At 55.1% G+C, this 25,430-nt stretch overlaps 1 protein-coding gene across 2 annotated transcripts in view; it reads right to left on the bottom strand.

Moving 5' to 3' along the window:
- Positions 1-25,430, bottom strand: part of Col16a1 (collagen type XVI alpha 1 chain) — a 51,456-nt gene that overhangs the window by 6,015 nt on the left and 20,011 nt on the right. The window contains exons 36-64 of one of the 2 annotated variants that reach the window (XM_029476770.1): positions 25,007-25,042; positions 24,867-24,920; positions 24,647-24,715; positions 21,463-21,489; positions 20,853-20,912; positions 20,621-20,668; positions 20,443-20,496; positions 16,446-16,499; positions 16,246-16,278; positions 14,212-14,328; positions 13,929-13,970; positions 13,745-13,831; positions 12,844-12,888; positions 11,986-12,030; positions 10,266-10,319; positions 9,714-9,767; positions 9,109-9,162; positions 7,564-7,608; positions 7,391-7,444; positions 7,194-7,229; positions 6,896-6,958; positions 4,770-4,841; positions 4,531-4,584; positions 3,920-3,964; positions 3,694-3,738; positions 3,341-3,394; positions 2,926-2,979; positions 680-730; positions 287-376 (exon numbers count right to left, since the gene is read on the bottom strand). In XM_029476770.1, the coding sequence (XP_029332630.1) occupies positions 287-376; positions 680-730; positions 2,926-2,979; positions 3,341-3,394; positions 3,694-3,738; positions 3,920-3,964; positions 4,531-4,584; positions 4,770-4,841; positions 6,896-6,958; positions 7,194-7,229; positions 7,391-7,444; positions 7,564-7,608; positions 9,109-9,162; positions 9,714-9,767; positions 10,266-10,319; positions 11,986-12,030; positions 12,844-12,888; positions 13,745-13,831; positions 13,929-13,970; positions 14,212-14,328; positions 16,246-16,278; positions 16,446-16,499; positions 20,443-20,496; positions 20,621-20,668; positions 20,853-20,912; positions 21,463-21,489; positions 24,647-24,715; positions 24,867-24,920; positions 25,007-25,042 (1,596 nt within the window). The remainder of the gene's footprint in view (positions 1-286; positions 377-679; positions 731-2,925; positions 2,980-3,340; positions 3,395-3,693; positions 3,739-3,919; positions 3,965-4,530; positions 4,585-4,769; positions 4,842-6,895; positions 6,959-7,193; positions 7,230-7,390; positions 7,445-7,563; positions 7,609-9,108; positions 9,163-9,713; positions 9,768-10,265; positions 10,320-11,985; positions 12,031-12,843; positions 12,889-13,744; positions 13,832-13,928; positions 13,971-14,211; positions 14,329-16,245; positions 16,279-16,445; positions 16,500-20,442; positions 20,497-20,620; positions 20,669-20,852; positions 20,913-21,462; positions 21,490-24,646; positions 24,716-24,866; positions 24,921-25,006; positions 25,043-25,430) is intronic. The other variant, XM_029476771.1, reaches the window with a different exon arrangement.

The following is a 25,430-nucleotide window of genomic DNA, read 5'->3' as shown; positions in this document are numbered from 1 at the left end:
GGGGCAGGGGCAGGGGCAGGGGCAGGGGCAACACATGGACCAGGACTTCTCTCTCTGATAACTCATCAAGGGACCTGCATCAGGTTGTTGGTGTGTCCTCAGTGGCTGTGTGCAGCCGGCTTGGTGAGCCAGCTTACAGGGCTCATCCGTCTGAATGCAGACCAGTCCCCAGATGCTGCCACCCTGCTATGCTAACAGCATGATTCAGAGCTTCTGTAAAGACCCCAAGTGTGCTGTGCAAAGCCAAGTGATCCTTTCCCCTGGACTATACGATGTGAAATCTTACTGGAGGGCCGGGGTGTCCGGGTGTGCCAGGCTGGCCTGGGAGGCCCGCCAAGCCCCTTTCTCCAGGGACTCCACGATCTCCTTTCAGGCCCTTAAAAAAAAAAAGACAGGATGAAGATTACTGGAGAGAAGGAGAGGCAGAGGCCACAAAGCCAGACCCCTTGCCATGTTCCAGGGGCCCAGCCCCACAGGAGCAGATGGCATGCCTGTGCCTGTGGCATGGCCCTAGGATGGCCCAAGCCCTTTGCCTTCTCCCAGAAGAGAGATCTTTAGGACAGATGGCCAAGGAAGGGAATGAAAGCAAGTCATTTCTTCGTCCCATTGGCTTGGTCTAGAAGGAGCCCACAGCAGAAACAGCAATATTCCTTAGAGTAAGTGGTAGAAAGTCACTCACCACGGTGGAGAGCCCAGGTGGACCGGGCTGGCCTGGAGGACCCTGTGGCCCCTAAGGAGAGGAGAGTCAAGGCATGAGAGTCAAGGCACGGTACAGTAATGGCTTTAACAAACAGACCAGGCTGGAGGGCGGTTAGGCAGCAGGAACATTCCTACATTGCATTAGCTTTCTTTTCTCCTGAAATTGGTCCTTCCTTTCTGATCTTACACTTGAACTTCTACCAGGAGCCCTGGCTCCAGAGCAGAGGTGGAGAGTGGTTGAATACCCAGGATCCTGTGCCCAGCGCTCGCTGAGTGGTGCACCCGGGCTTGTGAGGTGCAGAGACCAAAGGCAGGAGAGAACAAACTACTAGCTTGGATATCTTCCAAGAGCCTATGCGTCCTAAAGGCAGCCCAGCATCCCACTGTTCTACGGGAGAAGGTCTGCACAGCAGGGGTCCACAAGTCCCAGGGGCAGGGGCCATATGTATCAAAGGCCATGTCCCCCACCACCCACAGCCACAGAAGGGACTCCTGGCATCTCCAAAGCCCTTGGCCATATCAAAGAAGGGGGAGGAGATCTTTGGGGCAGACAAAAAGGCTGATCCAACATCCACATGGGAAAGTTCTGTGGCTCCTCCCCCCAGGTCACAGTGACATGCTACACCCCTGGCATGTCCCTTCCTGACACTGCAGGGACTGTATCTAAATACTCACAGTCCAGAGGTTACCTGCTCACCGGAGCAACACCTTCTCTGAACCCTATGCCCCTCCCCGGGACATTCTGGGCCATGGCTCCTAAGCTACTCCCATAAGACTCCTGGGGTGGGACTGTTCAAAGCTGGGACCAGGAGAGAGCAGGGGTCTAGGCTGGACAGAACAGTGACAGGAACAGCCCCAGGAGGTCCTCATCCACAGCCCCCATGAGTCTCTACTGGGGACCAGAGGTCCCAGAACAGGTTCTCTGAACTCCTTGAGATATATAAAAATGGGGACCTGAAAGTCCCCCCTCCCCTGCTTTTTATTTGTCATGAAGTACTTTTAATGTTCCCAAACCCCTCCCAACACTATACAGCCATACTATATTAGCACACAGTGGATTCACTTTCTCTGGAGCCCTATCAGCTTGCTGCTGTCACACTGTCACTGATGAGAAAAGTGGATAGGAGATGCAATATTGCTTAATAAATGTTCTCTCCGATTCACCCTAATAGTAAAAGCACCACCCAGTTGCCCAAATGAACTTCTTGGTTCCTCTCTTTCTCTCACTCAGTCCTCCTTCACTTCAGACCAAGGGAGCAAGCCTCCCTGCCCCCCTGCAAGCACATCCCAGATCCCCTTAGCTCTCTGTCCCCTCTCCCTCCCCACCACCGATCCACCCACTTCTTGTCAGCCCTTCCCTGAGTGTGCCTGCCCTGTGAGGTATCTTTTTTGGAGCCCAGCGTGGTTTCTGATCCCACGTGCACTTCTCAAGCTATTCCCATGCCCAGCGTGGTGGGTTTCTTGAGGTCCCTCAGACATGCTGAGCTCCTGGCTGCTTTTGGTTCGGTGTATCGGTGTCATCCCTTCTGCCTAGAGCTCTTCTCCCAGGCTAGCAACAGCTGCCTCCTCCCTTCCTTGAGGCCTCAGTGATGTCATTTCTCCAGCCAGGGATCCGCTAAGGCAGTGAGTGGTCCTCAACCTCCTTAATGCTGCGACCCTTTAACACAGTTTCTCAGACTGGGGTGACCCCAACCATGAGAAGATTTTCATTTTTAACTCATAGCTGCAATTTTGCTGCTGTTATGAATCAGAATGTAGATATATGACATGCAGGATATTTGATACATAACCCCCCCCCCCCGGAAGGGTCGTGACCCACAGGTTGAGAAACGCTGCCTTAAAGTTCTCCCCACCTACCCAGTTCTCCCCTGTAACATCACCCCATCCCTTGAACCTTTCTTATTCCCTTGTTTCCTGTGCCTGCAGGGAGGTCCCGTGGGACAAGGGCCCTTGTCTATGTGGCTCTGTGCTGTGGCCCTGGCTTGGAACAGATGGTCAATAATTGCTTATTGACTGACTGAATGGCTCGTGTCTGGTAAGCAAACATGCATGTGCCCGGAAAATCCAAAAGGCGTTGGAAAGCAAAAGCCACTTAATTAGATGAGTCCAAAGCCCTCGCATCTCCGCATGGCTGGGGCTCCTGTGGCCACCACGAGCTTACCACATCCCCCCCCCCCCAGTGACATCCTAGTTCATAGAAGCAGAGACAAAAACAGTTTAACTCACAAGATGCCCTGGGGGTCCTGGTCGTCCCTGGGGTCCCATGGCACCGGGCTCACCCTGCAGGATCAGAAAGAAAGAGGTGACACAGAAACTCACTCACCTGCACACCCGTGGCTGCTTTCAGGGGAGAGATGAGCAGAGCTTGTGGTGGTGCCATGGAGCTTTAGACTCTAGCCTTCCAGGGCTTAAAGGCCAGGCCTGCCTTTTGGGTGGTTGTCCAATGGTGCTCTTAGGGAGGGGACCAGTTATAACTGTCAAGTTGGGGGGCGGGGGGAAGCGGGCGAAATTTCACACCAGAAGGCCAAGGAGAGAAGGCAGCCACTCTAATGCAGGAAATGGGAAGGTAATGCAGGAGAGAGGCTACATCTCAGACTTAGTGGAGCCCCGGGCCGCATGACCACAGAACCCCAGTCCTTACCTCTGCCCCTGGCCGGCCACTGCTGCCAGGAGGACCGGGTTTTCCACAGTCACCCTAAAAGAGAGAGGTGGCAGTTTGGCTTGGTATCCCCATCCCCACGTTAACCCTGGATCAAGGGAGCTCTGACATCTTGCCCTGGCTTTGGCCAGAGGGCCACTGATACTCTTCAAGCTGGTAGGTGTCAGCATCCTGACCCAGTCTGGTGGGCCCTGGTGGCCTCAGGAAGCCAGGACTAGAGTAGCAGCTCAGCCAGGGGTCGGGTGGCAGGCAGTTTAAACCCAGGCTGGGCTGCCCAACTCAGGCGTTAGGTCTGAAGAGACTGGGGACATCTGTTGAGCAGAAGTCCTCCTTACCTTAGGCCCAGGGAGGCCGGGATGACCTGTTTTCCCCTTGAAGCCCTGGAAGGAAAAGCAGGGAGATGTAGTGCCCGAGATCTGATACCCGAGATGCCCCCACACCTTCCTGCGCAGGCTATATCAGTAGAGTCTATTGCAACCATAGCATGAGGACATGGAGGCTCTGAGGAGAGCCAGGAGGGGGGACTCAGAGCTCCCGGCTCCTTCCTTCAGCTCAACTTACTGGAGGTCCCATGAGTCCGGGAGGGCCAGCGGGACCTGGGTCTCCCTAGGGAAAGAAAAGGAAGCATTGAGGAGGTTTGACTCAGCCCTGACCACACCCACTCTCCACCCGACTCTGCCTCTGAATCTCCATTCCCAGGATGTGCTGGGAACCTTAGATGGGACAGAGGGGAAATCCCAGTCTGGCTCAGCCTCTGACTGACTGGGGACTGTGAACGAGCCCCAGCCCCTCTGTGGGCCTTGGTTTTGTTTCTTTTGGTTAAGGATGGGAAATGACCTTGATAGCTCCCCCCTTTGCCACGTTCCCATTGCTCTGATTGCCCAGAGTAAATCTCAACCAAGGAGCCAGAGCCTGCTTAGGCCTGTCATGATTACAGCCTTATTCTTTCCAGAATACAGCCTACTTCCTCCAGCTGTCTGGGTTTCGGGATCTAAGTGGTATCTCTGTCACCATCCAATTCACTTAACCTGGCTAAGTCTATTAGGAGGCGTGAGAGACTCAGGGGAGTCTGAGGCCAGCCGGGAGGAGACTTGGATACCCTGATTAAAGGGCGACTCCAGCTCACCTCATCAGCAGGGAGGGCTCCTGCCTCCCATCCAGCCCCATCTTACCCTCAGGCCAGGCTTGCCGTCCTTCCCGTCCAGTCCGTCCAGCCCAGCAGGGCCCTGCACACGAGAAAGGCATTGTTAGATGCTGCTCTAGAGCTTAGGAGGAGGGAAGTCTGCCCCAGCCCCATGGTTGGCTCCACTTCTTACCCAATTCACACTGTTATCACAACATGCACACACACTCACACAGCACACAGGTACTCCATCCCACATGCCATCGGGCCCAGAGGCCACACACTCACCTGAATCCCAGGAGGGCCTGGTGGCCCAGGGGACCCAGGCAAGCCTGAGGGACCTCGAATCCCTTCACTGCCCTGAAACAGGAACACCCAATGAAGTCAGGGTCAGGCATGCTGACCCTGGGAGTCAGGACATTTGGCTTCTGGTCCTGGTTCTACGTTGGCTAATTAATGTATTCCACACGCTGTCTTCTAAGAACCTGTGTCCTTACCCACCAAGGGCCCCTTTCCCTCACTGCTTTATGGGGAGTGAGAACTTGCTTAAGCCAGGGTTGTCCCAGAGGCCGGTACGTGTGTGTGTGTGTGTGTGTGTGTGTGTTTAATTTATATTATATGTGGGCTTTCATGCCTCAAAGTGGGGAAGGTGAGGAGATTCCTGTACTCCAGGGTCTCATGGTCCCCGAGGGCCACATGCCTGCTGGAGTAAATGGCAGTGCAACACCACATCAGCTTTGCAAGGATGGAGCTGCAGATCTCAGGGATTGGGGGGGGGGAGGCCCATGGTGGCCAGGCCTTAGGGAAAATGTCACAGGAGTGTCACCAGATGGTGGACTCTGAAGATGAGTCCCTGGGATGAGGCAGGAGGGAAGCTAGAGAGGACCTAGGAGAGAGAGATTTGGAAGTGGTCCCATGCCTGTGACCTGGGTGTCAGGGCCCTTAGGGTAGATGGACTGGGAGATGAGGCTGGGGAGGTGGGCTCTGGACCTGAAGGGGCCCCACGTAACATGTGGCACATAGTCAAGAAACAGACCAGTGGCTTTGACATCGCTTCTCAACACCCTGGGAGTTGGTGGGGGACCCTTGACCCTTGACCCTGGGAGCATAAAGGTGGTTTCTGGGGCCAGAGGGTAAGATTCCAGAACCTTCTTCCAGGTCTTATCCAGAGCTTCCTCGCTTGTGTCTGTTCTCTATGAGGTTGCACGCGAACTTTTGTCTAATAAAAGGCTCAGGGGCTGTAAAACCACCTGCAAACAGCTATATAGCCATGGAAAGCCCAAAGCAGGGCAGCGGGGAGGAGAATAGGGGTGTGGACTGGGAGGTAAGATGCGTAAGGAAACGTTACTGTTTCCCCTGGGCAGGGGAGAGGCTCTGCGGCAACGGACAGACACAGCTACAGGGCGGAAAGTCCGGGGTGTTGCAATACCGCCATCGACCAGGAGGGGTCAGCACAGTTCTAGCCAATGTCAGCCCCGCTGAGAGTTGAGATGAAGCACCTCTAGCCAGCAGTGTGGGATTCTCTGCAATGACCAGCCTAAGCAGGACTTGGCTACCACCTCCATCCTTCACTGGGAAGGCAGGCATGAGAGGGAGCTGACAGCCACCATACATCTGATGGGCACAAGCCTGGGGAGGCGGCAGAGGGACACTCATCTCTGATGCTAAGACAGTGTGTGCCCTGGGTAGCTCCCTACCTTTTGGGTCTTCCAATTGTTTTCTTTTCCTCATTATACAGTGAGAGGCTAATGTGTGGCTTCAGAGAAGAGAGGCTCCCAGAAACCACAGCGCCCTGTGGATGCCTCCTCCATCCAATGCTTAGAAATTAAGCCTGGGGTCTCCTCCAGCTCCTACCCAGTACACAAGGGAGCCCCAGCTTCTGCTGAGCCAGGGACGTCGCCTCCAAACTGCAGCAGGGCTATGTGCCTAGCTTATCACTGTAGTTCTAGAGTCAGTCCTGCAGAGTTCCAAGGCTGCTGTCCCTAGATTATCACAAAATCACAGGTGACCCTGTGTCTTTGGGGCCCTTGGGGACAGCCTACAGAGAGAGGCACCCCCTCCTCCAGGTATGCCTCCATTCAAGGGGTCCCAGTTTCATCCGTTCCCTGGCTCCTTGCCCCCTCTGCTTCCCCTTGAGAAATGAAGCTGGCTGAAGCTGGCCTGTCACAGTCTAGGTACCCGCCTCTACCAGTCCTGTGCCTCTACCCCCACCTTGCTTATGCCAGTCTCCTGGCAAATCGGAGCCCAGGCTACTCAAAGGCTGAGCAGGGGGTGGGGAGGATTAGGAGAGGGCGTGGGACCATCCACAGAGCCATCCGTTGGTGAGCACAGCGGGACAACGATGGACTTGTCTGTGAATTTTCTCAACAGTGGCAACAGCTGCTTGGCTTTGGCAAAAGTGGGGTTCGGCTCACCTTCTCTGCTTGGGGGCCAGGTGGGCCAGGAGCTCCAGCTTTGCCTGGGAATCCGGGAGGGCCCTGTGTCAATGAAGAAGTGGGCAGGGATGGAAGCGGGGCTCCTTCCCCCTTCCTTTTGGGTGGGCGCCATCTATCTGCCTGACCCTCCGTGGTTACCTGGCTCCTGAAATCTATCAAGGCCACCTGGACTGTTTCTCCCACCCCCTGCCTCCCTGGCCCAGGTCCATCTTCATCCGGCAGGCCCTGCTCCTCCCAGTGGGACCGCCTTACAGGGAACTCCTGTGTCTTTACTCACCGGTGGGCCTGGGAAGCCTGGCTGGCCTTGAAATCCCTAAGGGAAGAAGTGAGGAGATCAGCCCCCCCCTCGTGGATACTTGGTGGAAAGAGGAACAGGCTGGGGTAGCCTCAAGTCTACAAGCTTTGTCCTTGTCCTCCAGTCTGTCCTAGATGGGCAGCAGGTGAAGCCCCCTCAACCTCCCAGACCATGCTCACCTGGTCGCCCTTCTCTCCAGAGCTCCCCTGGGGGCCTCGCTCTCCTCGGGGACCCTGTCGCCACAGAGGAGAATGCAGATGAGAACTCAGTCTTCCTGTCTCTTGGGCCGCAGGGAGGGGCCAGGGCACTCTCCCACCTCCACCCCCACCCCCACCCTGTGCCTGGCACTCACCGCTGGACCTTGGGGACCTGGAAGGCCTTCAGATCCTGGTGGGCCCTGGGGACGCAAAGGAACAGAATCAGTCACTCAGAAACATGAGGAGTAAGGCCCGGGGTGGGGGGCAGAGCACGAGGCGTGGGTGTCCTCTCCACCTGGCCCTTCAGTTCCCTGGAACCAGCCCGCTAACTAATCCTGCTACCTCCTGGCCTACAGCAATCTGGCCAAAAATTATGAGCTAATCTCTCTTGTGTAGGTCCAGCTCTGACTGTGTCAGTCTCTGGCTCAAAAGCCTTCCGGGGCTCCCCTCTGTCTAATGAATGAGGCGTAAGCTTCCCACTGAGGCTGGGTTTACAGGCATCCTGTAATCTATCACCAGCCACCCTTCCCTGCTTCACACCCCTCTCCCTGCTCCCTCCGCTATGCTTTCGCTCTGTGCAGACTGCTGTACCCTGAACACCCTTCTGTTGGGTCACACCCTCGGGCCTGGGCATTGCTATTCCCTCTCTCTGGAATGCCCACCATTCATCTCTCCTTCAGTGTGTCCTGAACCCTCAGGGAACCAATGCTGTCCCTGCCAGGACCCACCTGTGACCTCCTGCTCCGTGGGCCTGGCACAGGTCCATCCTCCCCTGTTCCTCCTTGGGGAAGGACCCCTTTCCTCTTCTACAACATCATCATGCTACCCGAGCCCCACTCTGCTCAGGGCTCTCAGCTCTCAACATTTTTGTCTGTCTGTCTGTCTGTCTGTCTGTCCGTCCGTCCGTCCGTCCGTCCGTCCGTCTGTCCGTCCATCCATCCATCCATCCATCCATCCATCTATCTATCTATCTATCTATCTATCCATCCATACATGTTTTATCTGCTTCTTGCTGCAGGGCAGGGCTCACAGGGCCTTTTTTGCTCAGTGCAGACCCCTCAGAAGGACTCGCAGCACCCAGCCTGCCTAGGAGACCACCCTGTGGCAGAGTAGAAGAGTGAAAGGGTTGGCCTGGCTGGCGTTTGTGAGAGGGAGAGAGAAGGCTCCAGCTCTAGCTTAGCAGGTCCCGGCTGTGAGGGCTGAGGTTCTTCAGCAGATAGACATGGACTCCAGCCCAGCCCTCCTCCACCACTAACTAACTCTCTGGCTGGCTGCAGGCCTCTGGGTGAGTCATGTCACTCAGAAGCCTGTGACCTCATATGCTAGCAGTCCTCAGCTCCTTCCTTCAGTGTAGGACCCCCATGAAGGTGGCCTCAATAGAAGAAGAAGAAGAAAAAAAAAGCTCCTGGCCCTGATTTGGCAGGAGAGGGGAATTCTGCCAGCTGACTGGGCCCTTCCCCTCCTCAGTTGACTCCTCTGCGAGAAGCCTGCTAGGATCTCCTCACAGCCTCTGCCTCCGCCTCCGCAGCCACCAGCCTGTGCAGAGCAGCAGCTGGAGTGACTGGGGCAGGGGCAGCAGGGGTCACTGGCTCCTCCTCACAGGAAGATCTCCAGTCCAGCGGATGAAGGTGGCGGTGGCGGTGGGGGGGGGGCACCCTGCTTGAGGCTCACCTCACATCCATACCCACGCTGCAGCTTACCGACTCGCCCTTCTCTCCCGAGGGGCCAGTGTATCCTCGCTCTCCCTTGATACCCTGATGAGAAAACAGCAGAATTAGCTCTGTGGCCTGCCTACCACCGTGGTGCTAATGCAAGATGTGGGGGCAGGGTGGGGGTGGGGCGGGGCGGGGTGGGGGGTGCAACTGGTGCCCAGACTGGCACCTGAAGGCTCAGGGCACCAAAGTAGGGGATGAGAGAGAAGAGATGGTGGCCGGTAAGGCCTCCCACCTGCCACTGTGGCTCACGCTGGAAAGTGGGACATATCCACCCCGAGGGCACCTTTGCAAGGGGTGGCACCTCTCAGATGTCTACCTCTCTCTCCTAAATCCCTGTAGGAAGCAAATCTCAGTTCTTTCTGAGCCTGGGACTCATAATGGCTTCCAACAGTGTCTCCTTCCTTCCCTCCATCAAAATGGTGGTGGCCAGCCATATTACCAAGGGAGCCAAAGTGGGGTAGGGGTCAATATGGATGACCTGGCCGAGACTGAACGCCAGGAAAGAAGGGACCCAGTTGAGGGGCGCCCCGCCTGTTCTCACCACCAGCCTGTACCTCCCGTACCCCCAGAACCAGAGCTCTCTTACTCACAGGCAGTCCTGGGGGGCCCATGGCACCTGGGTAGCCAGGTTGTCCTGGAGGACCCTGCAAATAAAGGCAGACATGATGAGGGACCAGCCCACAACATTTCTGTGACCCAAGCCTGAGTACCTGGCTCTGCCATCCAGTAGGTGCCTGCCCGTCCTTGCACACGGTGACTACTCTGGGCCATTCCCCAAGCCCAAGTTCTCTTGGCTAGGGGCCAAAGCCCCAGGCTCACCTGAGCCCTGGGAACAGAGCAGGAAAGGAGGCCCAGAGTGAGGTGGGGGGACCAGGCATACAAGAAGGGTGCACAAGTGCTACGGGCGGGGGGGGGGAGGGCCCACTGGCAATGGCATACAGGAGCCAGAGCTGTGTGTGCTCCTAGGGTATAGGCGCGCATGGATGCCCAGTTGCTTGGATCCAAGGGGTGTGTGGCCCTTTCTTTTGTAGGCTTCAGCCCTTCTGATCCAGGCTGAGAATTTCAAAAGAAGGCTACCTCCCTCCTTCTACTCAGTGGCTGCCCCTCCACCAGCTCCACCGGGCTCCTCGGCCTCTTCTTACCGGTTCTCCTTTGTCTCCAGTCAGGCCCGTGAGGCCTCGCTCCCCTTGAAGCCCCTTAGAGAGAGAAACCGTGAGGAACTGCAGAGGAGGCTAACCCCTACCTAGCCCATGTTCTTCCCTGCCCCACGCCTGCCTCTTCCCAATCTGCACAAAGGTCACAAGTGGTGACCCAGTGTCCCTGGGCAAAGCGACTGTCTCGGGTGTACCCCGGAAGAGTAAGTCCAAACATATGGGTGCCTGTCAGGAGCACAGCTTCCAGAGAGGCAGCTGCAGAGACACATTTGCTCAAGTGAGCAGTGGACAGGGCAGCCCCCAGGAAACCTTCACTGTCGTTTCCTACGCCAGAGGCTGTCTGGGGTGCACCTTTAGGAGATGTGTGCTCCTTCAGAGGGGGGCTGTCCGGATAGGTGCCCCCACAAATGATGTTCTTCTCTATGTCACCATGGCACTTACCTGTCCCAATTCCCACCCAAACCCAAATCACCCTCTTTAGGGATACAAGGGACAGGCAGGAGAGGGCTCTCTCCAGAGCAAACCCCTGGCACTCAGTGGCAGGGACATTGGTTTCCATGGAAGTCCCTCATTCCTCACCCTGATCTCCACAACTCCAACACTGAAAACATCTCGGCTGCCCCCTTCTCCCCCGTACCTGCTAGAAGTGGTACCCAAACCTCTCCATGACACAAGACAGACGGCTAGACAGACAGATGGCCCCATTCACCCAAGCAAGCAGAAACAAACATGGTCCGGCCAGGGATAAAGACATGGGAACAGATGGAAATGTGACAAGGAGGGGCCCTGGCCCCTGGCCTCCACCGCCACTCCTGGGAGGGCAGGAGCCAGCCCGGGGAACACGAATCCAACAAACAAGGGGTTTAGCTTCCATGACCCAGGAAAGAGCAACAGTGAGGATGGGGGAGGGGTTACGATTTAAACACACCTGTGACAATGACGGTGACAAGACAGAGCAATTAACGACACCTGGCAGAAGGATCGGCCCAAGGCCCTAGACACAGTGGGGCAGGGCCCTAACACCAGAAACCCAGCAGGCTGGTACCACATGCCCAGTCTTGGAGCAGACTCGGCCTGGAGCCAAGGAAGAGGGAAGAGAAGGCTATGGGTTTCCTCTGGCCGCAGGGAAGGGTGCACACGGAGCTGCCTGTAAATCCCCAGAGTGCCTCTGGACAGTCCTACCAGGCAGCAGGGCAGCTGACCTGTGCCAGCCTGCAGTGTGAAGCCCTAAAGCTTTGGCATCTCTGCCGGGCTCAGAGCCAGGCGCCTGGCAGGGCCCCAAGAACTACTTTCAGCAAATCTTCAGTCCACCCGGCAGTGGTGGGAAGCAGGAGCGAGCCGGGAGAGATAAAGGGGCTCCCTTCCTAGAGGCACCAACTTCCAGTGAGAAGGTAAAAGAGGCTTTGGGGACAGAGGGGAAGTGATGTGTGTGGGCAAGGAAGATGGAGGGGGTGAGAAGGAGAGGCCGTAGGAGAAAGTGCCGGAGATGCCAAAGGGAGTGCGGAGAGGTCAGAGACCAGAGAGCCAAGCCGCAGGGACCTAAGGGAACCTGTGTCGTTAGCTACCATGTCTGTGGAGGACAATGAACAGAACACCAGGACACAAAGGGGGTAGAGGAGATGGCACAACCGGGGACGGGGCAACGACAAGCGGAAGCCACAGAGACCTGGCTGGCAGGAAGGGGGGTGGAGTGCTGCTAGGTTCTTACGGGCAATCCGGGGGAGCCAACAGCACCAGGAAAACCTGGGGGGCCCTGGTGGGAGAAACAGGCAGGTCACATCTCACAAGAGCGGTCACCCTAGGGGAGCCTAGAGTCTGCAGCCGGGAGCCTTGGCGGGGAGTTTTTCAAGGCCACTGAAAAGGAGCCTTAGCAGAAGGTGGCCACTGTTACCCTAAATGGGGTCCCAACAGGCAGAGAGAGCAGCAGCCTCCCCAGCCAGGAAACCCTTCCCAGGGCTCCCCAAGTTGGCCTCTGGTGGAGTGCAGATTATCTTCATTCTAGTTCTGCACCCCTCCCCCACTACCCGATCACCAAGGCCCCTCAGGTGAGTAGCCCCAAGGCCTCTATTTTTCTTCAACAAAGAACATATTACCAGCACTTTCCATTTTTTCTAGCCACATCTTTCATGCTTCACCAACATCCCTGTGAATTCTGGGTAGAGACCCCTGGCCTGGCGTTTGTAGACTCCCCTAGAGATGGCCTCATAGAGATATGAAGGGGACCATCCCCAAGCCTTTGTAAGAACTAGTGTTGAGGTGAGTAGAGAGATCTGGCTGCATACATATACCATGCTGGCCTGGGTCCCTCGTGTGGTACTAAATGCAGCGGGGAAGAGGAGGGGGACCTGAATGCATGCCCCCAAGGGCTTTCCCTAAGCGGATCCACAGGGACTGGGGCAGAGCAGGGTGCTTCAGGGTATTCCAAGTGGGAGAGCACAGCCCCCAAAAGATGCTCTCAAGAGGGGAAGGTATGGGCAGTGGGTGCCCCTGCCTGGCTGCAGAAGGGTGTGTGGGTTAGGACTTTCTGAGAGCTGTTCAAATGGACCAGGATACCAGGGATACTTACAATAGGGCCTGGAGGACCGGGAGAGCCCCTCATGCCAGGTGGACCCTGCAGAAGAAACCAAAGGAAGTGGATGAAGAAGGTGAAGATGAGGAGGTTCCACGGTGGCCCACGGTTCCACACCTTCTTCCAGCTCCCTGCAGTTGCAGACCAGAGAGAGCTGCTGCCGCCGAGGCAGAACCACTTAGCTGATGCTGAAATGGCCTTTCCTTCAGTTCATTCAGTCATCCAACAAGCATTTATTGAGCAGCTATTATGTGCCCGGGCACAAGCCCAGGGGCTGGAAACATAGCCATAAACAAAACATTAAAATCCCCACTTCGTGGCACTTATGTCCTAGAGGCGAGGTGAACAGTTACAGATGGAACACGGCTGGCACATAGTCGGTGCTCAGTTCACACCTGTGGCGTGTTCCTGAAGGAAGCAGATACTCGGGTGCTGGATGCTGATGAGGACAATGACGGCAAAGGGGATTCCCTGTTGCAGGGTGTAGGGGTGGGAGCTTGAGGGGGCATGTGAGGTATGGGAGCCTGGGAGGGGGTGTGTGGGGTGTGGGAGCCTGGGAGGGGGCATGTGAGGTATGGGAGCCTGGGAGGGGGCGTGTGAGGTATGGGAGCCTGGGAGGGGGTGTGTGGAGCTTCCATTTTAGAAAGGGCAGCATGTGAAGGCCTCACTGAGAAGCTAACCCGTGACTGAATTGCTGCGTGGGGAAGCAGGCCTGGAGAAGAGGGGTGCCAAGAGGGGAAGCAGCCAGGAACCGGCATGCCTGAGAAGCAGGAGAGGCAGAGAAGTGGGGGGACTCCAGGCCACACAGGAAGCCAGAGGAGCAGGGAGTGCTCAGGGCATGGGTGGACCCTGTGTCTCTGAGGCCCTACCTGGATGAGGGCCTGCTCCTCAGCCTTACCTCTTCTCCTCTTTGGCCTGGCATCCCTGGAGGACCAGGCAGGCCAGGGCTCCCAGAACAGCCAGGTTCTCCCTCACTGTTGTCTCCCTGGGGGAAGGGGATAGACGTGGTGGGCATATGGATTTGAGGAAGGGAGGGGGTCAGAGCAGGAGGGGTGGATGAAGGGAAGCAAGGATCCACGCACCCTGGCCTCCTCAGCTCTTGGGCGTTCCCTCTCTATGAAGCACTGTGGTAGACAAGAGAGGCTCTGTTAGGTAAGGCTGGTCAGGGGGCCTCTGGCACACACACACACACACACACACGCACACACACACACACACACACACACACATACACATGCTACCACACCAGACTTGCCAGCTCTCCTGGCTCAGTCTCTACCAAATGGAGATGGCGGGACCTGCACCAGGAAGTCCTTCTACACCAGGGAGCCCTCCTGTCCCAGCCTGCCTCTGCCCAGTTCCTACCCTGGCACAGTTGTCGAAACCTGGCACGCCAGGGATGCCCTGGTCCCCCTTTTCTCCTTTCTCCAGAAGGAAGGCTGGATGAGCCGTCTGGCCCTGGGCACAGTCACCACAGATGCTCTGATGGGGAAAACGGGAAGGACAGAAGGACACAGGTCAGAGATGGGCAGCCTAGGGGATGCCCTCACAGAACGCAGGGCCTGGGCACCCGGCCCAGCGGTCCTTCACCCTCACACTCTCCTTCCCCAGCCACATCCCTGCAGCAGCTCCGCTCTGTCCTCAGGGGACCCCATCACAGCAATTGGCTCTGAGTCTCCTCCAGGAAGAGGCTCAGGTAGGGCCAAGCCAGAGCGCTTTCCAGACAGGCGTGTGGGAGGAGGCGGAGGGACCCGCGGAGGGACCATCTGTCCCGCCTGTTCCTGCAACCTGCACCCGCCGCGAGGACAAGCCCCAAGGATCCAGGATGAAAAAGCTGGCTCCTGGTGCCAGCACCTCTGCCTGGGGATGCCAGGAGACAGCCGCAGGAGGAGGCCCTCAATGGATGTTCCTGGGGCGGGCCTGCAGCTCAACAACTGTCACAGGCTCCACAGGTCCCTGGGTCTGAACTGTCTGTCCTTATAGGAAAGGCTTTCTCTGGATCAGGCACTGCCCTTGTTTGGTCACAGACTCTGAGAGATGATAGAGCCGTTGGGAGCCTGGAGCTTCTCTGTTGCAGGCGTGGTGCTGGGGTCCGAGGCAGGAGCCCCACGCTCACTTTCACTACTCCTAGTAACATCAATACCAACGACCATTTGCACAGCAGCCATAAGGCCACAGGTTATAATGGGCCTTGGCGCATTCAGTCCCCAGAGCACAGAGAGGCTGCTTATGTTATGAGCATTGTAGAGATAAGAAAGTCGGTATTCAAAAGAGGTAGTGTGATTTGTCCAGGTAAGCCCGGATTTGTCCCTGCCTGCCTGTCTAGAGTCAGCACTTTCTCTGGGCTGCGGACACACAGTGACCACTGTCTCCCGGCCGGCTCCCCTGGCTGCCATCTGACTTCTCTTACAGCCTGAGTTCAGTTCCTGTGTCAGACCTTTTGTGGAGCCCTTGATTACAAAGCCAGCAAGTGAGATGTTAGAAGTGTGACCCATCTGGGTCACACCATCACTGCTTGGAGGGCAGGGCCTGGGGGACTCAAGCTCCCCTGAGACCAGGAGAGAAGGGGGTGGGTGGTCTCCTTGCTGTAACCTCACTGTGTAGCTGTAGCTCAGGGCTGCTGCCAGCTGCTTCTGGAAACATCCACGGTTCAGAGGGGCAGGGCAGGCAGCCCTTATATTGTGCCCTGACCAAAGCTCCCTGGGGTGACATAATGTCCACGACACTGACCAGCCTGTGCCCAAGAGAGAAGCTAGAGGAGGCTTCATAGGGAAGGGTATCCTGAGAGGCTGCCGCACTCCTAGAGAGGGGTCCAGGAGCTTGAAGTCAGCCTTCAGGGATGACCCAGCCCATGTCACTTCTAGAGGTGACTAAGCAGGGGGGGAGAGGAGACTCTAGGAAGCCTGAAGCTCCAGAGAACTTGGTCAGCCAGACCAGATCACAGCCCTTTGGCAGGACTGCAGGCTGACTCTCCTCCACAGCTGCTTTTTTTTTTTTAAAGTCCCTCCCCCTGCTGAAGTCTTTTCAAACTGACACCCACCCACTCCCCATACCACTTCACTGTCACACTCTGTGTGATGCCATGGTGGCTTTTGCGGACCCAGGTGCTAAGGTGATTCTTTGGCAGCTGATGCCAGCTGACTTCAGGTTGGGTTCTGTCACCAGGAGCACTGCAGGTGGGGACATTTGCGGCCTTCCTTTAAGCATTCACTCAATAAATGCTGCCTAGAGGGTTGTTCCAAAGCCAGAGGCCCAGCCAAGCCCTCTCAGACAGCTGCTTAGGAGGCCCTTCCCCCATCGCAGGGTGCCGGCAGGCTCAACCTGCTGCTGTTAGGTGGCAGGCAGCTGAGCACCTGCTGTGAGAATCCCGTTGGTGACACCTGCCAGCGGCCCTCTTACCTTGAGGAGGTGTTTCTCGATGGGTAAGGATCCCTGCAAGAGACAGATACACACAGGTTCTAGCTGGTCGGGAGGGGAAGCTTACACAGCCTGGAGGAGCGGAAGGAGGACCCCCACCAGAGCTAACGGGGCTGCGTGGCTAGCTCATTCCCAGGGAGGGCAGGAAGGACGATGGCCAGTGTGTCCTGGCTGATACCCACCAGCTCGGCAGTGAGCCCGGGCTGTCCTGGCAAACCGTTGTGTCCAGGCACTCCCTGAAGCAGAAAAGAAACAAGAGCTCAGGGACTCTTCTCCCGGCTTAGTGATCTCCTTGCTAGGGCTCACAGCCCTGCCACCTGTCAGCCGCTCTTGCATGGGTGGCAGCTCTGACTACTCTAGGCCTCAAGGTCTCCCACGGCTGGGGGCTGCGGGAGCCAAGGAGGCACAGAGGGGGGTGGTCCTCATAGGTAGTTCCACTGGGAGCATTTCCTTGCGCAGCAGGTCAGAAGCGGACAGGGGGCCTTCTTTCTACAGGGTGACTGCTGAGGGCTATCCTAAGCTGCTTTCCCGTACTTTCCCATTAATCACCACTATAGTCTCCTGGAGGCTACAAGCCTTTTGTTGCAGTCCTGGAAACAAAGGGACTCAGAGAAGGTCATAGGCTGAGTGATACAGATGAGTCACTGGGACTACTGGAGAGGACCACTGGCTCCCAACCTTCCTTCATCCCCTATTTGTGCCCCATCCCTTGAAATATGTCCCTGCAGTATTGGGTGCTTGTCCTCACCACCCAAGTAACTTTTGGAAGAGCATGAGCCCAGCGCTGTGCCTCAGTTTCCTTCTCTGTAAGACGGTCATCATGCAGAGATGGCTTCGAGGAGGTCATGCTGCTGTGAGGGACACAGCACAGAGCCCCGATGTAGGATGTGCCGGGACACTCCTGTTAAGAGTTTGCCACCCAGCCTCTAGCTTCCTTGCATGTTCACACTGCACATTTGCATATTAAATACTCTGCTGAAGAAGGGAGGGTGTTCGGTTTTTAATCCCCAGCACCTCACGAGGAGGAGGCGCACGTTAAATATGTGTTGAATGAACGCATCGCTGCACAGCCTGCTCTTCCCGGTACAGGATTTCCTTGGCCTGCTCTGAGATCTGACCTCCCTTCAAGACCCAACTTCCGGCACTGGAACGGGTCAGCTGCCCCTGAGCAGCCCCTTTCCTATCTACAGTAGGTGCTCCCACTGCTGGGTCACCACCCAGCCTCTGGGTACCCACTGGGACCCACGAGATCTAGAAGAATCGTACCTGACACATGGGTAATGCTTTGAATATTTTTGTTTAGATAATTGGTCTCATGCAGTCCTGAACGGCCTTACACTCACTATGTATCTGAGGATGGTCTTAAACTTCTGACCTCACTGCCTCGACTGCCTGGGGGCTGGGATTACAGGCATGTGCCACCTCGCTCAAGTTTTGTATGCTAGACAAGCACCCTACCAACTGAGCCACACCCCAGCCGTTACTCCATTGTTCCATTCTCCAGTGCTGCCGTGTTAGCTCAAGCCTGAGAGTGTGACTCTTAGCCTGATTGAATCACATATCTGTGTTCTCCTGTACAAGGAGGGGATGCAGCCAGGTTTGACTACTACCTGCCCGTTGTTAAAAACCTCGGGCACATTTCTTAGCCTCTGTGTCTCAGGCACTTCATCTGGAAAATGGATCAGGACAAATGCCGTGTGAAGGCGTTGGAAGGATGCAGCCTCCAGCAAACAAGTGTCAGCCATCCATCCCTGGCCCCGCCCCCCCTGCACAGAGAAGCCTGGCACAGGGCAGGTGCCTGTGGCAGCCCCGGGTTGGTTGCGGGCACTGGCATCAGATCCGATTCTGGGTCCTGGGATTACACTCAGCGCTTTTTTTTCCTGCCCTCGTTCCCCCAGTGTGGCTTGGCACAGTTCATACACTACGCCAGCTCTCCCTGGTTAATGGGTCACTTTGAAATGACTCAGCCTCCCCAAGCCAACTCCATGCCCCCTGCTGACAGATCACTGGCTGCTGCTGGCACTGCACAGGAAGCTTGGACTCTTTCATCCCATGCAGGGACTGCCAAGTGTGTGGTGTGGGCTCTGGTTCCTGGGGATTGACCCCTCCCCTGAGGACTGTCCTGAAATGCAGAGGAAGAAGGAGGAAGGGCTCCGCTAGGGAAAGCCCTGCGCTTTAATACCTGGCTGGGTGACCTGGGACAAGACACCTCACCTCTCAGAGCTTAAGCTGTCCAAGTTGTGACATAGTTCCCCACATGAAACATTGTGGGGATAGCTAACCCTCCGGGCATTCACGGTGTGCCAGGAAAGATTTCACACGCACTGCACACACAAGCTTATTCAATACTCGCAAGAAGCCACTGAGGCAGGTGCTATAATTATCTGTATTTCATAGATAAAGGTATGCAGACACCACGAGGTTAAGTGACTTGCCCAGTGTCACAGAGCACATGGCAGAAAGGAGACTCAAACTGAGGCTGCCTGGCTCTGAGGACGGAAGTGTGACACAGATCTCGGCTCCTCCTGATATTCCTTCCTTCCTATCTCTGGCCTCTGTGCTATTTCCTGAGGACACCATGGACATTCTCACTTCTAGGCCTTTGCACCTGCTGCTTTCCCTGCTAGGAGTGCATCTCCTCAGAAGTGCTCCTCCCCAGAGGTGCTCCTCCCCAGAGGTGCTCCTCCCCAGAGGTGCTCCTCCCCAGAGGTGCTCCTCCCCAGAGGTGCTCCTCCCCAGGGATGCTCCTCCCCAGAGGTGCTCCTCCCCAGAGGTGCTCTTCCCCAGGGATGCTCCTCCCCAGAGGTGCTCCTCCCCAGAGGTGCTCTTCCCCAGGGATGCTCCTCCCCAGAGGTGCTCCTCCCCAGAGGTGCTCCTCCCCAGGGATGCTCCTCCCCAAGTGTGCTCCTCCTCAGACGTGTTTTCTTCTCAACAGGTTCACTTGCATTTCCTTTACATTTTGATCCAAATGTCACCTTTGATTTGCATGTGCCTATATGTTCATGTGTACATGCACATGTGTGTGCAAGTCATGCGCATGTATGTGTATGCATTTGCATGTTGAGACCAGATGTTAACACTGGGTGTCTTCCTCAGTTGCTCTCCCCCTTATTTTAATGTGTGTGTGCATGTGTGTGTATATGTGCATGAGTGAGTGTGTGCATGTGTGTATATGAGTGTATGCCTCTGTGTGTGTATGTGTGTGCATGCATGTGGACACACAATGACACAGCAAGCGTGGACAGGTCAGAGGACAGCTGAGGTTTCCTTCTCTCCTTCTACCTTGTGGGGATGGGAGCCAGGTCAGCAGGCCTGCATGTGAGCGAGCGCCTTTATTGCTGGACCGATCTCATCGGCTTTCCACCTTAACATCTGAGATAGGGTTTCTCGATGAAGCTGCAGCTTACCTATTCACTTAGACCGGCTGTCCAGGCAGCCCCACGCAGCCATCCACCTGTGTCTGCCTCCCCAGCACTGGAGTTACCAGCGCAGGCCATTGTGCCTGGCTTTTTGTGGGAGCAAGGGATCTGAATTCAAGGTCTTTACGCTTGTATGGTGAGCACGTTACTGACTAGGCGTCTTCCCAGCTCTAAATGGCACCCATTATTCTTTAATATTTTTCACAAGTATCTTCCCTATTTTCCCACCGTCCATCCCTATACCCAGCTATATCATCCCCTTAGTCTAGATTATTATTATTATTATTATTATTATTATTTTATTATCTGCCTCTCTTGCAGGGTTACTAATGCTTGATCCACCACTATATCCCAGCATCTAAAACCATACGTGGGAAAGATCACACAGGCACAAATGCATGTCACACCAACACATACTGACTGCTGTTCCAACAGTGCACTCTGGACCAGTATAGTGCTTGGCCTCAGAGCCTGGGTTCTTGCCAGGCCTGGGCATGGATTCTATTAGTGGGTCGCCGGGGCTAAAACATAATAGGACGTTCCTCAGAATGAGGCTGGGAGTCCACAAGCCAAAACCAGGGATCTGTGAGCCCAGCACGCCATGCGAGGAAGCCACGGCACTAAGAAGTCACAGCAGATGTGTGCATAGAGGAACCAGTGCACTTGGGTGGGTCCAGCATGGAGGAGCCTCAACAACTGCTTGGTTCCTGCCCCCCTACCCCCAATCGCTAGACTCTCTTCTAGTCTCTAGTCCTTTTACCTGCAATCCAGGCATGCCGGGGGGACCTGGTGGTCCGGGGACACCTGGGGGACCCTGCGGGAGAGAAGACAAAATCAGAGGGGTGGAAGAGAGCTCCCTGCCACCATGGACGGCAGTAGTGTCATGGCGGGGAAAAGCCGCGACAGGAGGCAAGACAAAGGACACAAGCCACACACACCTGCGGGCCCGGCTGCGAGGAGCTGCCCATCCACAGTCCCGGAGCACCCTGGGTAGGAGTCGGGGTCGCAAAAGAAGGGGAGAGGTTATAGGCAAACGTCTACACCAAGCACAGAGCTGCATGGGGACGGGGCTGGCTGGTACACAAAACCTGGCAGGGCTCTTGCCCACTGGCACCTGGTGAGGCAAGGAGCCAGGGGGCAAGGCAGGAAAAGAAGGTCAGCCCTACTCACCGGCATGCCCGAGAAGATGGGCTCTCCCCGAGAAGGGCAGGAACACTCTCCCGGTTCACCCTGGCAAGACAAGAGCCTTGGTGTGAGGCAGCAGAGACGGAGAGTCTGGAACCTCATCTGGGAGGTGGCATGAGCTTTAGGAATGGAGGTGCCCTGTCTTCCAGCAACCCACGGGCCTCAGGCCCCTCAGCTGCCCAAGGTGATGGTGGTAACTGACTCCATAGAGTGCAGGGGACAGGTCGTGTATGGCATGTAGTGGTCATTTAGTTAAGTCACCATCAGCCCACGTAATCTCGCTGTAGTAATCAAAGCTCCATTCTGAGCAGCCCCACTCCCCAAGGCCCTGGCTGGCGCTGTATCCTTCCGTCCTGGTCCCTCGTCCCTCTGTCTTCCCTGTGAAAGGATAGCTATCCACTAAAGGGACCTTGGTGTTCTCTGGTCTCCTGGGATCATGGTTGAATTCTGAGTCACCATCATCTACATGAAGTCAGGGTAGTACCCACAGGACAGCAAGGCGACCCCACCCATCCTCCAGCCTGAACACCTACTATGGGGCGATGGGACTCTAGCCCGTTCCCAGAGAGCAGCAGCCTGGGCCCTTGAGACTTACTTTCTCGCCTCGTGATCCCTTTTGGCCCTGCAGAGGAAAGAAAATACAGAGAGGTGAATAGGTGGGAGCAGGAAGCCAGGCCAGCCACAGAACCCTGCAGCCTGGGCACCGAGCTCAGTGCTGCTCCTGGAAGCCCAGTCTGTCCTCTCAGCCCCACGCCCGGCCCCTGCAGGGCAGTGCTATTCTGTTTTGCAAATGAGGAAACTGAGGCTGGAAGAAATTTCAGATCACATGATCAGCACACAGACCTAGCCCCATGGATCTGTGGGCCCAGAGTCCCCACTTCCTTCTTTTTCTCTTTGCCCCCATTCTTCTTATCTCTGTGATCTGAGATGGGAGAATGGAAGCTGTTTTATCCACTCTGAGACACTGTTACATGCCTAAAGTCATACAGCTGGTGAGTGTGTCACACAATTAGTGAGTGTGACACACAGCTGGTGAGTGTGACACACAGCTGGTATGACACAATCAGTGAGTGGGACACACAGCTGGTGAGTGTGACACACAGCTGCTATGACACAATCAGTGAGTGAGAAACATAGATAATGAGTGTGACACAATTAGTGAGTGTGTGGCAGACCAGGAGGCCTCCTGGGTGGGATATAACAGGAAAGGTCTGTCAGTGCTTCTGACTAGGATGAGACTTGAGTAAACACACAGATGTGCTGTGGCCCAGAGAGGTTGCTTTGCTGCAGACAATCCCCATGATTGCCTTCCCGGGGGCAGTCTACCTTCACATCCACCCTGGGACAAATCTCCAACTCCACCTTTACCCTAGGGCTCCCTGAGACAGGCAGGGATTCTGATTGTCTAGTTCTGCTGGGCAAAACCGACCAGTCCATACTGGCTTGGGCGAATTCCTCTCCCCCACCCCCATAGGCTTTGGCACACCACCAGGCAGACTCTATCAGTGTTCTCCAAACTCAAACAACAATTTCTCTAGGGATCTACAAAGGATAGGGAAAGGATAGGCTCACTAGGCTATTTTCAACATTACCAAAAGCTCAAGAAAAATTATACATTTGCCCAGGGCCCAGCATGGCACGGGCTGGCTGAAAGGTGGCATTTCTTTGATTCAGGCTAAAATTATCATTTTGTAAAATTCTAGTGGGTTCACGTGGAGTAGAAGCTGACTATTAGACAGGTCTTTGATGACTAAAATGAGAAAATGCACTTATTATTACTTAATCTATGCAATTTGCTCAATAGACACATCTGTTAAGCATGGAGTCATTGTCTTGGGCAGACTGGAATAAAACGTTTCTATCCCTCAGACACTCAGTGCATGGTCCCGATGGGCTCCAGGGTTTTACAGTAAGGGATGGGCTTCAAATTCCCAGCTCCACCCTCTACTCTCTGGTCTTTGCTCTCCCTGTGTATGGATATGAAAAACCCCAGCAGCCCCTAGCTCATACCTGCAACCCCAGTACTTAGGAAGCGGAGAGGGGAGGGTTGCCAAAAGTTCAGTATGAGCCTGGACTACACAGCTGAGTTCCAGTTAAGTCTGGCTTAGAGTGTCAGTCCTTGTCTCTAACATCAATAATAATCGTCACAATAGCGTCTTTCTGTATGTTCAGAGCTGACTGAGCCCAGGGAGGGCTCAGCGGGCCACTGCTCCAAAAATGGAGATGACCATTGTTCCCTTTATTCAGAAGCTAAAAATGTATATCTCCAAGCCGGGGGAGAGGTGAGGTAGTGGGTGATTCCTAGAGACTAAGAGGAAGGGAGAGACGGAGGGAGCCCGGTAATGGTGACCACATTTCTACTAGTTTGGGTAAACAATTTCCAGTCTTCTACAGAAAAGGAAGGTGACCCCAGTTTACAAACAGCAGAGTGGCTGAGGGTTCTGGACACAAAGAAATGATCAGAAGACGAAACACAGATCACAGAGACTGGCTCAGCTCAGCCTCGTGTGAATGTGCCCTGGTAATACTGATAATTACTACAGCTGATTTTTAAAAGTAAAATACTAGGCTGGAGAGATGGCTCAGCATTTAAAAGCACTTATTGCTCTTGCAAAGGACCCAGGTCAGAGTCCTAGCACCCACATGGTAGTTCAGGACCATCTGCAACTGCAGATCCAGGGGATCGGACACTCTATTCTGACCTCCGCAGGCACCAGGCATGCATAATGCAAGCAAAACATTCATACACATAAAATAAAAATAAAGGGAAAGTGTGTGTGTGTGTGTGTGTGTGTGTGTGTGTGTGTGTGTGTGTGTGTGTATGTATGGGTACACATGTATATGTGCATGCATGTGGAGAGGTCAGAAGTCAACTTTGGCCGTCATTCCACAGGAAGCACCTACCTTGGCTTAAGTTTGTTTGATTTGTTTGCTTGTTTGCTTGTTTGTTTGTTTAACAGATGGTCTCTCTTGGTTACCTGGGATTTTCCAGTTAGTCTAGGCTGATTGGCCAGGGAGCCCTAGGGGTTACAGTATTGGGGTTGCAGGTACCTGCAGTCACATCTGACCATTATTTGTTGTTGTTATTGGTGAGGGTAGTAGAGGCTTTTGAGACAAGATGTCTCTCTGCAGCCCCTGGCTGTCCTAGAACTTACTCTGTAGATCAAGCTAGCCTTGAACTCAAGAGATCTACCTTCCTCTGTCTCCTGAGTTGTTTGTTTTTGAGACAGGATCTCTCTATATAGTTCTTGGCTGTCCTGAAACAGGCCGTGGAGACCAAGCTGGCCTTGAACTTGAAGAGATCCACTGCCTCTACCTCCCAAATGATGGGATTAAAGGCATTTGCCCCATACCTGGCCACATCTGACTTTTTACATGGATGTGAGGACACAAGGGACAAACTTGTGACCTCATGCTTGTGCAACAAGCACTTTACACACTGAGCCAGCTCCCTAGTCCTTGAACACACCCCCCCACATATATATAATTTTTTAAAAGACGCATACTGAGAGATGACTCAGCAGTTAAGAGCACTTGATGCTCTTCCAGAGGACTGGAGTTCAGTACATAGCATCCAAAGGTGTACACACACACACACACACACACACACACACACACACATACACATACACACACACACTGAGGGCAGCCCAGGAGGCCTGTCTCCTCCCACCCCAGGCTGCTGAGACAGAAGCATCAGCTCCGTGCCTTCTCCCCAGCAGCAGAGTCATGGACCCAACAACAGCTCCAGCATAGTCATGTGTAGGAAAGGCTCTTACCGGAGGCCCCGAGACACCAGCACCAGGAGGTCCCATGGGTCCTATGGCTCCGTTGGGCCCTGGAGGTCCCTGTGGGGGGGGGGGAGGACAGGCTACTGAGGCACAGTTTGAAGCCAGCAGTGAAATGTACTGAATGGATCTCAGGCACCCCTCTGACCAGCAACACTTAGCCTCAGGTCCCCATGCTGCAGCTCCAACAACCGCAGCAGAAGAGGCTCACCTGGGCACCCTTTTCCCCAGCTGAGCCAGGTGGTCCCCGAGGTCCGGGAAGGCCCTGCAGATGGAAACATGTCTGGTAATCTTTTCTGTTAAAAATGGCCCCTTGCCCTGTCAGCCACCTCCAGGCCATAGGAGACCTACCTGAGTGCCAGGCAAACCCTGGGTTCCAGGCTCCCCCTGCAAGTCAGAATGGGTAGTCTGTGGCACAGCGGCCAAAGGCACCTGCCCCTTGTACCTGTGTCACTGGCAGATCTGGGAGGGTGTCTGCCAGTCCCAACTCAAGAGAGCTCCCCACGAAGACTCAGGGTTAAAGTAATAAGGGCAAAGCCAAATTCTGGCAAAGCATGCTGGCATAAGCCCTTCTTTAATCCCAGCACTTAGATGACAGAGGCACTGGCAGATCTGTGTGAGTTCAAGGGTAACCTGGTCTACATAGTGAGTTCCAGGATAGACAGGACTATCTAGAGAGACCCTGTCTCCATTAAAGAAGAAGAAGAAGAAGAAGAAGAAGAAGAAGAAGAAGAAGAAGAAGAAGAAGAAGAAGAAGAAGAAGAAGAAGAAGAAG

This window comes from Mus caroli, chromosome 4, assembly GCF_900094665.2.
Source record: "Mus caroli chromosome 4, CAROLI_EIJ_v1.1, whole genome shotgun sequence".
Lineage (NCBI taxonomy): Eukaryota > Metazoa > Chordata > Mammalia > Rodentia > Muridae > Mus > Mus caroli.
The sequence above is the reverse complement of the archived record's forward strand: the minus strand, read 5'-3'. Positions and strand labels throughout refer to the sequence as shown.